General features: G+C 42.7%; 1 protein-coding gene across 3 annotated transcripts in view; it reads left to right on the top strand.

Annotated features, from left to right (window-relative positions):
* Window positions 1-12,496, top strand: part of LOC102797476 (dedicator of cytokinesis protein 3-like) — a 304,843-nt gene that overhangs the window by 159,365 nt on the left and 132,982 nt on the right. For all 3 annotated transcript variants that reach the window (XM_087841103.1, XM_087841105.1, XM_087841104.1), the window contains exon 5: window positions 4,019-4,115. In XM_087841103.1, coding sequence (XP_087697229.1) covers window positions 4,019-4,115 — 97 coding nt within the window. The remainder of the gene's footprint in view (window positions 1-4,018; window positions 4,116-12,496) is intronic.

Raw genomic sequence — 12,496 nt, 5'->3', positions numbered from 1 at the left:
TAAAGTTTTAAACACAGCTGCGGGGTATGAATATAACCAAAGGATGAAAGACACAAAGAATTTCCCCCCCAATAAATCTCTTCTTCTCTCAAGAGTTTCAAAACAGAGGCAGCGAGTGTTTTTAAGAATGAACTGCATGGAGAATAACAGAGAATAATAATAAAGAGAGACTGTTATGAGGCAGCAGATGAAAATATAAGTGGCTTGAGACTGACGGAGAAACACTGTGGCAGCTCGGGGCAGCGATGACTCGGGGCAGAGATAACCAGATGGAGACTAGTTGTGGGTTACGGTGAGAGAGGATGTGGATAAAGATTTGCAAACGACAGAAACACAGACAGAGGTCAGGTAGGAGACAGAAACCAAAGACTGTGGGGATGTGGGTGCAGAGGGAGAAAGAGGTACCAAAGAGGGAAGAAATGCAGGAGAGAAAGCAGAAAAGGGGGAATAACGGGAAAGAGGAAGAGTAGAAAGTACAAATGGATGATGGAGATGTGCCAGAAAAGAGAGGAGGAGGAACACGAGGCAGGGAAGCGGGAGGAGGGAGCGATTAGGCTGAGTGAAAAGTAGAACAGAGGCGAAGAGGAGGAGACGCGTCTGTGATACAAGTGTAACTAATGTGTGTGAAATCACCAGGCGGCCGCCAGCTACGGCTCAGCTGGGAGATCAGCTAATCTGGCACTCTGGCTGTTATTAATTAATCAGTTACTGTATGCCGCGGAGGGAGGGGGGGTACGTGAGCAGAGGGGTAAGAAGGAAAGAAGTGCTTCCCTGAGTGAGGGAGGGGCGAGCGAGCGGGAAGGTAGCGTGGGATGAGAAGAAGAACAAAAGCGTGTGTGTTGCTTTAAAACTCTTGACTCCAGGCTGGAGACGCAGCTTTCAGTTCTAGTGAAGAAATCCCCGATGCTCAAGATTATGTACAAGTGCTCAGGTGAAACGAGGTCTTTCTTTGTTCCACCTGAAGACGTGAGGAGGAGGTAGAGGAGGTCATCTACTGATGGAAGGACGGTGGTTCGATCCACGGCTGCTCCAGACTGCAAAGAGGCAAAACGCTGAACCCGAGTTCCTCCTGAGTGAATGTCGGTAGAAAGACTGAGCTGTGTTGTATAAGGCGCTTGGCAAAAGGAAGACCTATTTTATCCAGGCCACATTTGGAAACAGTAATCCATGCTTTTACTTCAAAATGCTGCTGCACTGAGCTGCTAGGAGGTGAGGTGAAGGCGAGGTGAAGGAACAAAACAAACAAACAATAAAGTCCATTCATTTAATTTAGAATTCAAGTTTATTTATATGGCTTCAGTTGCAAACAACAGCTGATGATGATGATCTCATGATCCCCTTTGAGCAAGCGCTTGGCAACTGTGGGGAGGAAAAACTCCCCCTTGGGAAGCAGTCTTCCAGCGGGTACAGCGGGTGATTTTATTTTTAAAGGATTTTAAATTTAAACTGTGATTTTTAGAGTTTTCATCTTCCAGCTTTGAGCTCACGTGTTTTGAAGTGAATCGCTCTACCTCGGTGCTCTTTGCTGTTATTTATCGTATCCCTAAATAGAATAAGAACTTCATAAATTAGCTTTCAGAATCATGTTTTTATTGTGGGAGGTTTTAATATCCATGTCTGCTGTCCAGACAAACCTCTGGTGAAGGTGAACCCGGTCCCACACACGAACACGGAAACACACTAGACTTGGTCTTGTCACACAGTCTACCTGAGTCAGACGTGGAAATATCTGACGCTGCATTTTCTGAAGCTGTTTTCATGAAACCACCGCACATGTTGGATCATTAACCCTTCCACTGCTGTCCAGTTCTCCTTTGCTTTTAGCCAGCTGTCCCCGCTGATCTCACTCCCTTGGACACAGAGGACCTCAACTCCTGGTTTGAATCTTCTTGCCTTACTATTCTGGACTCTATGGTACCATTAAAAACCAGGCAGCCCAAGGCTAAAACTGAGCCTTGGTTTAATAACACCACTTGGGCTGTGATGAGGAAGTGTCATAGAGCTGAATGCAGATGGACAAACTGCAGGTGTCTCTATCAGGATACGGTCAAAGAGGCTAAAAGAAAATACTTCTCCAAGATAATTTCCTCCAACAGTCATAATCCATGTGTGTTATTTAACTTAATGACACATTAATATCTGGTGTGGTCCCTGCTAATTTTAACCATGCAGTCGCTGTATTGGCTAACTACAGACTATCTCCAAGCTGTCTTTCATGTCTCAAATCTTAGAGAAAATTGTATATTTCCAGTTGATGGATTTTTAAAATTAGAATGGTATCTTAGAGGTCTTTCAATTAGGCTTTAAAAACCTTCATAGCACTGAGTCGGCAGTCTTAAAGGTTTTTAATGATTTCCTCCTTTCCTGCGATTCTAGTGATCATGTTGTTCTTGTCCTCGTTGACCAAACACCTGCCTTTGACACTGTAGACCACAACATTTACTGTGTGGCTTACACCATCTTGCAGACATTCGTGGTACTGCTTTGAATTGGTTTAGCTCTTATTCAATTCAATTCAATTCAATTTTATTTATATAGCGCCAAATCACAACAAATGTCGCCTCAAGGCGCTTCATAGATACAGAGAAAAGCCCAACAATCATATGGCCCCCTATGAGCAGCACTTTGGCGACAGTGGGAAGGAAAAACTCCCTTTTAACAGGAAGAAACCTCCGGCAGAACCAGGCTCAGGGAGGGGCGGGGCCATCTGCTGCGACCGGTTGGGGTGAGAGAAGGAAGACAGGATAAAAGACATGCTGTGGAAGAGAGACAGAGATTAATAACAGATATGATTCAATACAGAGAGGTCTATTAACACATAGTGAGTGAGAAAGGTGACTGGAAAGGAAAAACTCAATGCATCATGGGAATCCCCCGGCAGCCTACATCTATTGCAGCATAACTAAGGGAGGATTCAGGGTCACCTGGTCCAGCCCTAACTATATGCTTTAGCAAAAAGGAAAGTTTGAAGCCTAATCTTAAAAGTAGAGATAGTGTCTGTCTCCTGAATCCAAACTGGAAGCTGGTTCCACAGAAGAGGGGCCTGAAAACTGAAGGCTCTGCCTCCCATTCTACTTTTAAATACTCTAGGAACAACAAGTATGCCTGCAGAGTGGGAGCGAAGTGCTCTAATAGGGTGATATGGTACTACAAGGTCATTAAGATAAGATGGGGCCTGATTATTTAAGACCTTGTATGTGAGGAGCAGGATTTTGAATTCAATTCTGGATTTAACAGGAAGCCAATGAAGGGAAGCCAAAACAGGAGAAATATGCTCTCTCTTTCTAGTCCCTGTCAGGACTCTTGCTGCAGCATTTTGGATTAACTGAAGGCTTTTCAGTGAGTTTTTTGGACATCCTGATAATAATGAATTGCAGTAGTCCAGCCTGGAAGTAATAAATGCATGAACTAGTTTTTCTAGTCTTATCTTTCTTTCATGAGTCCTTTTCTGCTCCTCTTCAGTTTGGGGTCCCGCAGGGCTCAATCTTAGGGCCTCTGCTTTTTTCATTATATTTACAGCCCTTGGGAACCATCCTTAGAAGGCATGTGACGACTGTCAGATTTATCAATGTGCATGATCTGTACACCTGCTTTTGATAATAAAGCTGATTTTGACTTTGACAGTTTACCTTATTTCATATGTAGGCTCGTGCTTTTTGCAGCACATTGTGTTTCCACCTGTGAATGAAGTGTGCTTTGTTGGTACAGGCAGTATAAGTGGATTCTCTGTGCTTTAACAAGATTAATGTTTGGATTTCTGCTTCACTGAACTGTCAGTTCACTTTAATTCATTAGTGTAGAAACCTGACCCACGTAACTCCACACAGTCACCAAGTTCCTCTGGTGACAAAGCAGGCCGAGCTTTTATTGTCTCGTGTTAACAATTTCACATTTAAAGGCTTTGTACTGTGGACGTGCTGCTCTGTGTGTCCTCAAATCTGCTTCAGTTATGGACAGCTGATGCTTGTCCAAACCCAGCAGCTGTGAATTAAATGTGTGTGTCTGTTTTCTATTGCAGGCCACATGAGACTGTGGTGCCTCTCGAAGACCCCATTGTCACCGAGGTCACGTCAACACTGCAGGAATGGGCCTTACTGTGGAAGCAGCTCTATGTGGTAAGCAGCGCGGAGCATCCGTGTGCATCGTGTCGCTTTGTTGTCAGGAACAAAGGGAATGCAACAGACCGAGTCCCCCAAAGCCCGACATCTTTAGAAAGAATCCAGTCGCTGCTTAATCTCGGCAAACATCATTATTATCACATGTATGCTGAAGCTGTCCCAGAATCTAGAAGTGCTGCAGTTGTTTTTGTTTTCGTGAAGAACTATTCTTGGAGGTTAACTAACGATGTGGGGAGGCCTTCAGCAGCAGTTGGTGCTTGATAAATCTCTGTTTTGAAGAAGGAAATACAATCAGACTCAAGTAGCTGATCAACCAATCAGAACGCTGCACAGCTGCAAATCTTCAAAACATCTGCTCTTCATTTTTCCCACACCTAGTACAGTTTTTCTTCTTTTGTGGGTTTATAACTGTTAAAAGATTTTCTTTTTTCTTTATTCAACTGTGATAATTGCTTATGTTTAGCGTTACTTGAATTTCGCAGTAATGCCTGTACATAGCGTGTCAGCATTTCTTTAACTGGAACAAAGTGACCACATGAGGAAGTTGCTCAAGTTTAGACAACACCCACTACAAGATCGTTAATCAACTTGTTCCTCTTTGTCTTGCAAGGCTGCATCCTGTGCAGCCTCGTATGCAATCACCAGATAAGAAGTTGTTTTTTCCTTAACTTGTACTCCACCCATGAGTAAGACAGTATATAATAAAGTGTGAGCAGATGCCCGGCGCGCATTCCTGCACGACTCTAGTTGACAGATCGTGCTCAGGAATCGTCCATGTACATGAATTAACTCTGGGCCCGTGATTCTTTGCTTCCTGAGGTTTTCTCCTAACAATAACCACCTAAATAAATGAGAGACTCAGGTAAAACTTTAAATAGGTTAACTTTACTTTAGCCGGGTTCATCCCAGTTCACACAAAATCTCCAACTCAAATCTTTTCTCTGTGTAAATCAGTGAAAGTGAATATTTTCTGGGTGAATTCAGTGGAGCTGTGAAAAAAGAAACTCTCGCTGCTGTGATCGATAGCAAAAACAATGCACAATAAAATAAATAAAACATGTTCATCTGAGAACAACAAATAATAATTACGACTTTTTACTGCACGGCTGTGTGAGAACAAAGAAATGGAGGATACTGATTTTGACCTGTATTAAACTAAAAATATTCTCAACCAATCAGATTTCTGAATTGCACCAAAGACCTCTGAATGTGAACACGGACTCGTGTCCAGCCTCGGCCCGTGCTGCCCACAGATTCATGCATTTTTAAGGTGCGATGTTCCTGAGATGTGCCTGGCTCTGAAAGCACAGCGAAGGCTTTCCGTACAAAAGTGCAAAGGCTGCAAGCAGTAACTGTGAGCTCGCTGTCACTCATATCTGCATCACTGTCAGCCAATCAGATTTTTCACTCACTCCACCCTCTCTGTCCAGCCATCAGTTCGTAGCCTTTTTTCCTACTTTTAGGCCATCTGTCTTCTCGCCACTTCCCGTCGCAATATGTGATCAGAAATCCATCTGTCCCTAAACGGATAGAGGGGAAAGTAATCCGTGCATTAGGTCTGGTTGTAATCTAAAACTGTCGCTGTGCTCCGTCTCTGTTCCGATGGTTATTTTCATCACTCATCTTCCTCATGTCCTGCCAGCCCCGTCGCTCTGCGCTTTTATTCTGATTTAACAGACTTTTGTCTTTGCTCGCTGCCAGAGTTGAAGAGATGAAAGACAAAATTGTCATTGTCGGGTTCTGTGTGACAGATTTTCTATTTCCATCCTGACAGATCTGACATTAGCGTGTGTTTCGTCACTGACAAAGTGAATGTCCTCTTAAAGCAGATGAAAATCCAGCAACAAAAATGCTCGTGTGGACGGATGGAGAGATATAGGAGTAGATTAGAGAGAATGACTGTCTTTGTTGCAACACTGTCTGCTTATAGATAAGCACACATGCAGATAAGAAATAATAAGCCCGTAAACACAAATGGACGTGGAGAGGAGACGGAGAGAAGGATGCCGAGGTCTAAAACGATGAAGCTGGTGCTGAGCATCAGCGCACTGTGGAGCACGATGACAGCACAGAGACGATTCTCTGGTTTGTTAGAAGGATAGCAGAGGATAACAATTAATTTTTCCATACTTAAAAAATTGCCACGATAAGTTAAATTGAAATTACTATTATAATACAAATGCCAAAAAACATGACTTGCAGAAAAGAGTGTGCTCTACATGCAGACAGCGGGCACGGTTGGGCCATAATCTGGGCGACTTTTGGCACCGTTCCCTCAGTTAGGGCACTGACAAGTAGGGATGGGTATTGATAAGATTTTCACGATTCCGATTCCATTTTCAATTCTTTATCGATTCTTTTTAAAAAAGGAGAACACTAAGGTCGATTAGCTCAGAACTTTGTTTTATATCTTCTCTTTGAACAAGATAGAAATTTAGGAGTAACATGGCCTTACAAACCCAACAGTGAGATCTTAAGAGATCCAGCCTACGGCTCTTCAATGGGGTGTCACAGGGTCCCCAGGAAAAAAACTGTAAATGTAAAATAATAAAATAAATATTCTTCTGTAGCAATTACACAAGAATATCCAGTAATGTCCCTGCCTACAATTAAACACATTCACTTACTGAAAATCATCTGCTGTGGCAAACGGGTGCAAGCCTTTGACCACAAACTGAGTCACTGCTCGGTGACATTCGTCTATCCTGGCCTGAAAGGAGACGCTACGGTAGACTGCAGCGAGAACTGCCAGCATCTGAGCCAGACTCTGTCTGTCTCATCATGGTCACCTAAACGCACAGTAATGGCAGGTTTTGTAATAAGGCAGATCGCACTAACATAATATGCACTGTTAGTTGATTATTTACCTGCCGCATTAACAGGAGAGGACGTGCAAACGTTACCGCTGCTGCTGGGTTGAGATTCACGAGTCCAGAGCAGAATTAAAAACAAGACATTCATTTAAGGTCATCGTGTGTTTTGTGAGCAAATGCTTTTGCATTTTCGTAGTGTTTCCTCCCTTAAATGAAATATCTACTTTGCAAGTATTGCAAGTTGCCCTGTTGTCATCCGTTCTCGTAAAGTATAACCAAGCTTTTGAGCGTTTGAGCTGCTTAGGCGCCGTGTTTCCTGCCAGGTAAATGACGCTCCGCAACGTGGTGACGTCATTCGGGGCGACTGGAATCGAAAAATGGCAAACAATTCCAAGGAATTGAAACGGTGGGAACCGGTTCTCAACAAGAACCGGTTTTCGATACCCATCCCTACTGACGAGTGTTGTGTGGACCAGATGATCTGGACTTTAGATGGTTGCTCTGCAAACTCAGATGTGCCCTAAAGGCCACAACACACCTGATATTTGGACGTGTGGCTGAGCTGAGGCATACTGTGGTCCATGGAAACCAAATTACACCAAAACAATGATTTAGAGCTGGGTATAAGCGACAAGTATCCCCCTTACATGTTGGACCTTTGATGGACCTCAGATATGTTTTATTGCAGGACAAATGTTGAAGATGCTGTAAAATCATATTCATTATTAACTAGCAGCACTTTTCCTGTTAGTGGTTATTGTTGTATTAAACCCTTTATTACTTCAAAGTTTTACTTTATTCTCAACAATTCAGTTTTACCACTACTGAGCCAATTTAATAGTTAAGATCATCCACTCAGCGAACAGATAATTTAGAATTCAGCCAATTTGCACAAATTTGCTTATTGAACAGGTTTGTGCCTACCTTTAAATCTTTTTAGACCGGTCTCCTGTTCGCCTCATATCAGATCCAACCTTTGGCCACATTTGTTCTCTCTGTTGCATGACGAACCGGGCGGAAACACCAAATATTAAACCCCGATTCTTTTGTCCCCATGACAGAACAGAGAAAACCGACTCATAGTGTGTTAAAATATTGATATTTCTTTTATTCATTCATCTTCCGGAAGAGAGAGACCTCTGCACAGCTCAGACGCCAGTTGCAAGAGCTCTAACATTAGAATCATAAACTGTGCTTCATATAGGTTTTATTTTGGTACTTTACACGTCACACAGTCTCAAACATTGCTTATATTGCAAGTTCCTCATTTCAGTGTCTTATCTATTAATATGGCTGTGCACTAAAACTTCCTGTTTTTCAGTCTGGCTGAGCACCTAGTTTGTGAGTTAAAAGTGGCCTTGCTCTACAAGCCTTTATTAAAGTACATAAAACAATATAATGAGCAGATACACATTAAAAAAAATTCTTTTTCCTAACAGTTGTTATAACAGTGAGTTATTTCATGAACCAATGCAAAAACATGACGCAAAGACAACCATGACGTGAGGAAGTCTGTATCATCAGTAGTGAGGATGAAACTAATCCAATCCAATTTTATTTATAAAGCACTTTAAAATACCCAGCACAGGAACAAAGTGCTGTACAGAAAATAAGTTAAAACAATAGAATAACAGAAAACAGCAAAATAAATAAATAAAACACATAAAACATAAAATTAAAACAGCCCTATATTAAAACAAAAACAAGATAAAACAGCATCGAATCACCTAAAAACAACTAAAATAAAAAATAAAAATAAAAATAAAAAACCAACATCTCACATGGTGTCAAAGGTCAGGGTAAAGAGGTGGGTTTTCAAGAGTGACTTAAAAACAGATAAAGAACTGGCCTGTCTGATCTCTAAAGGAAGCTCGTTCCACAGTTTTGGAACGAAACCAGGTGCTTCCTGTTGTGCTGATGGTGTGCATCACCCACCTTCTGCAGTAGAGAGGAATAAAGACAAGTAAGGAGAGCAACCAGACCATCAGTGGAAAAAAATGCAAGTGCAAAACACAAACGGGCTGCGATCCAGGGTCTCCTGTCTGCTAAGCTCCCTCCTACCACAGCGGACTGTGCAGCTCTGCAAAGCTGTTATCTCTCAGCAGCCAGAATCGCTGCGGACGCGCCGACACCGATAGACACCGCGCACTTAACGGTGAAACACAGGTGGCGTCTGCCAGAATGGCGTTATGTGACGCCCGGGGAATGTGCAAATTTGCCAAAATGCTGCATGGAAGCAAAATGCTGACACACTGATGTCAGAGCCCGCTTTCAGCATTTTCATATTAATTTAACGTTTTTCTAGAACTTGTACAAAAATATAATAATTGGCAGTGAGTCATAGAAACCTGTGTGACTCCCAGTTCACATATTTGTGTGTTTTCTTCCCTCTCTCACATCCACACACACACATAAAGATGCTCAGTGCTGTCATCACTGCACGCATGAATAAATGCAGAAACATCGACATGCTGAAGACTCAGTAAGTGGACATTTGGTGGGTCTGCAGTGTGTAGAGGTGACAAATGCAGCAGAGCAGAGAGGCCAAGACACACACACACACACACACACACACACACACACACACCTCTGTGAACACACACCGTCTCCTGTGCCCTCCCTCTCTCTAGTGTATCTCTCCAATTGCCCTTTGCACACAGCCACAGGCAGTTTACACATTGGTGGCGAAAGTGTGTGTGTGAAAGACGAACCCTAAGACAGTGTGTTAGAGGCTGAATAAATAAAAAATATGAGAAAGAAAGCGATGGCTGGGAGGGCAGAAGGGAAAAGGAGAAAGCATGTGAGACTGAATAAGAGATAACAACTGACAAAGGAGAAATGGAAGATTGCAGCAGAGTGAAGAGAAATACTGGGTTGGCTTCAGTGCTGTGTGGTACTAAATGCATATCAGAGTGGCAGATTATCAAGAAACATGGAAACACAATAACCAGTAATTAAACAAGCAAACACTGTTAGTGTTTACATGAGGGAAGAAGTTACGGTGCTACAGGGTCACGCAAAGTCACGATTTAAATTCTTTGCCCTGATGTGATCTTTGGCTGCTTTCTGTAATTTGAGTGTCAGATTTCTGTGTGAATTGGATGTGGTTGTGTAGACTGGTACCGTGTCACTTCAGTGTTCCTCAGTCAGATCCATCTGTTATCGTCACATCTGGTTATCACTGCTTTTTTTTGCCTTTTCCAGTTTCCTTGAACAAGTCGATTCCCAAAGACCTCCAGAAGGTCTGGAGAACTGTTGCTCAAGATACTCTGGCTCTTCAGAAGCTAATGAGAAGTCAATGAGGGGTGACTCAAGAGTTTCGCACAGTACGGTGGCTGCCTTACGTTAATCACTGGGACTAAACCCAAAGTACTCCCAAGTCACACTTTGTTGCTGTTTCACAGCTCACTGAGCTCACTGCTCGAGACTGCCCTCTGCTGGTAGTTTTGTGCAGAACAATAAAACATTGGTTTAACAGATAAAGGAGCATGTGGTCACCAATCGGATTCTAAATATCCTGGTATCCTCTAATGCAACAGATACTTTGCATACAGTTGCATAATGTTTTTTTGCTTAATTATTATTATATTATTATTATATATTATTATATATTATTATACATTATTATTATATAATTAGAGATTAGAGATTAGATTAGATAAAACTTTATTAATCCCTCGGGTGAGTTCCTCTAGGAAATTCTTTTTCCAGTAGCTCAGCACCGACAGAAGTTTCAAAAGAATATAAGCAGAAATTGAAATATACCATATATACACATATCTAAATACAGAGTATATAATAGCGATAAATAGGATAATAGGAATAACCAGGGAATTGCACATTTCAACTATTTTGAGTCTATTGCACCGTTGAATATAGAAAAGTATTGCACAGTGAAAAGGGCACTACAGATTAGTTGTCCCCCCTCCTTTGTCCCCCTGCTCCCCCTCCCTCTCCCCTCCAGAGAGGGGTTAAATAGTTTGATGGCGTGTGGGACGAAGGAGTTTTTAAGTCTGTTAATTTTTGACTTTGGGAGAAGTTACCGGTCGTGGGCGATCGTGGCTCAAGAGTTGGCAGTTCGTCTTGTAATCAGAGCCCCGGCTCAGACAGTCTCGGTCGTTGTGTCCTTGGGCAAGACACTTCACCTACTGCCTACTGGTGTTGGCCAGAGGGGCCGATGGCGCGACATAGCAGCCTCGCTTCTGTCAGTCTGCTGTGGCTACAACTGTAGCTGCTTCCACCAGTGTGTGAATGTAAGAGTGAATGAATAGTGGAATTGTAAAGCGCTTTGAGGGGTCCCGAAAAGCGCTATATAAATGCAATCCATTATTAGTATTATTATTATTAACCTGAACAGACTCCTCTGGTTGTTTATGGCCGTGTGCAGAGGATGCCCAGCATTGACCATAGTGTCCAACAGTTACTTTAATGTCCTCTTGTCACCACAGTGTCCAGCTTCATGCCGACCACAGAGCCAGCCTTCCTGATTAGTTTTTCCAGTCTGGATGAGTCCTTCTCTGCTGTGCTGCTCCCCCAGCACACCACAGCAGAGAACAGTACTCCAGTTACCACTGACTGGTGGAACAGGAGCTTCCTGCAGATGTTAGATACAGTCTGCTTTGGGCTTTTTTTATACAGATGCTGCGTGTTGCATGACCAGTCCAATTTAAAGTTAATTTATTTTTGCTGGAATTAAAATAATAGAAGAGGACAGAGAAGATGTGGAGGATGAGTGGACTTCTCCCGTCTTATGCTACAGAGTTTTGTCTCCTACATCCTGATGTAGGATTGAAATTTGTAGCTCTCACTCTCTGTGTGTGTCTGTGTGTCTGTGTGTGTGTCTGTGGTTGTGTGTGTGTGGGCAGAATTGATTTGTGAACAAGGAGGAGAGGGAGTGGTGACAACCAAACAATGATGGAAGGATGTGAAAACAGGGATAAACACAGAGGGACACATTTCTTTGCTGTGAAATGTGTAGACGTGTGTGTGTGTGTGTGTGTGTGCGTGCGTGCGTGTGCGTGTGCGTGTGCGTGTGCGTGTGTGTGTGTGTGTGTGTGTGTGTGTGCGTGTGTGTGTGTGTGAGGAACAAGACAAAACCAGAAGAAGCGACAGGACTGGCAGGCAGTGGGTGGCGAATCTGTCCTTGTCCACTTGTTTCTGCTTTGCATTGAAATGAAATTTTTGTTTCTGCAACAGAAGAAAGTCAAAAGAAGAAAGACGCACACTGAGAGTTCATAGCTGCAAGGCACAGCGTGCATTCATCATGACGAGATGAAAACTCATTCAAGTTGATCATCCAGTTTGTGAAGTTTACTGGCTGTCAAGTGGTTTAACGCTTTTATATCAACATGCAGATGTGACTCAGCCTTTGGCGAGATCTCCTGAGCTTAAAATGTCGTAATTTTACACTCGCAGATGTGATATTTTATGTCTGAGTGGAGAAACTAGTTCTTTCATTTTTTAATAAAAGACAGTGACAGCATACAAAAAGAAACATCAACAACAAAGCAGAGAAGAAGTGCTGCAGTCCCACCCACAGCTGTACCACACAAGCTCAAGCAATAA

Source organism: Neolamprologus brichardi, chromosome 5, assembly GCF_056152115.1.
Source record: "Neolamprologus brichardi isolate AB-2024 chromosome 5, ASM5615211v1, whole genome shotgun sequence".
Classification (NCBI taxonomy): Eukaryota; Metazoa; Chordata; class Actinopteri; order Cichliformes; family Cichlidae; genus Neolamprologus; species Neolamprologus brichardi.
The sequence above is the reverse complement of the archived record's forward strand: the minus strand, read 5'-3'. Positions and strand labels throughout refer to the sequence as shown.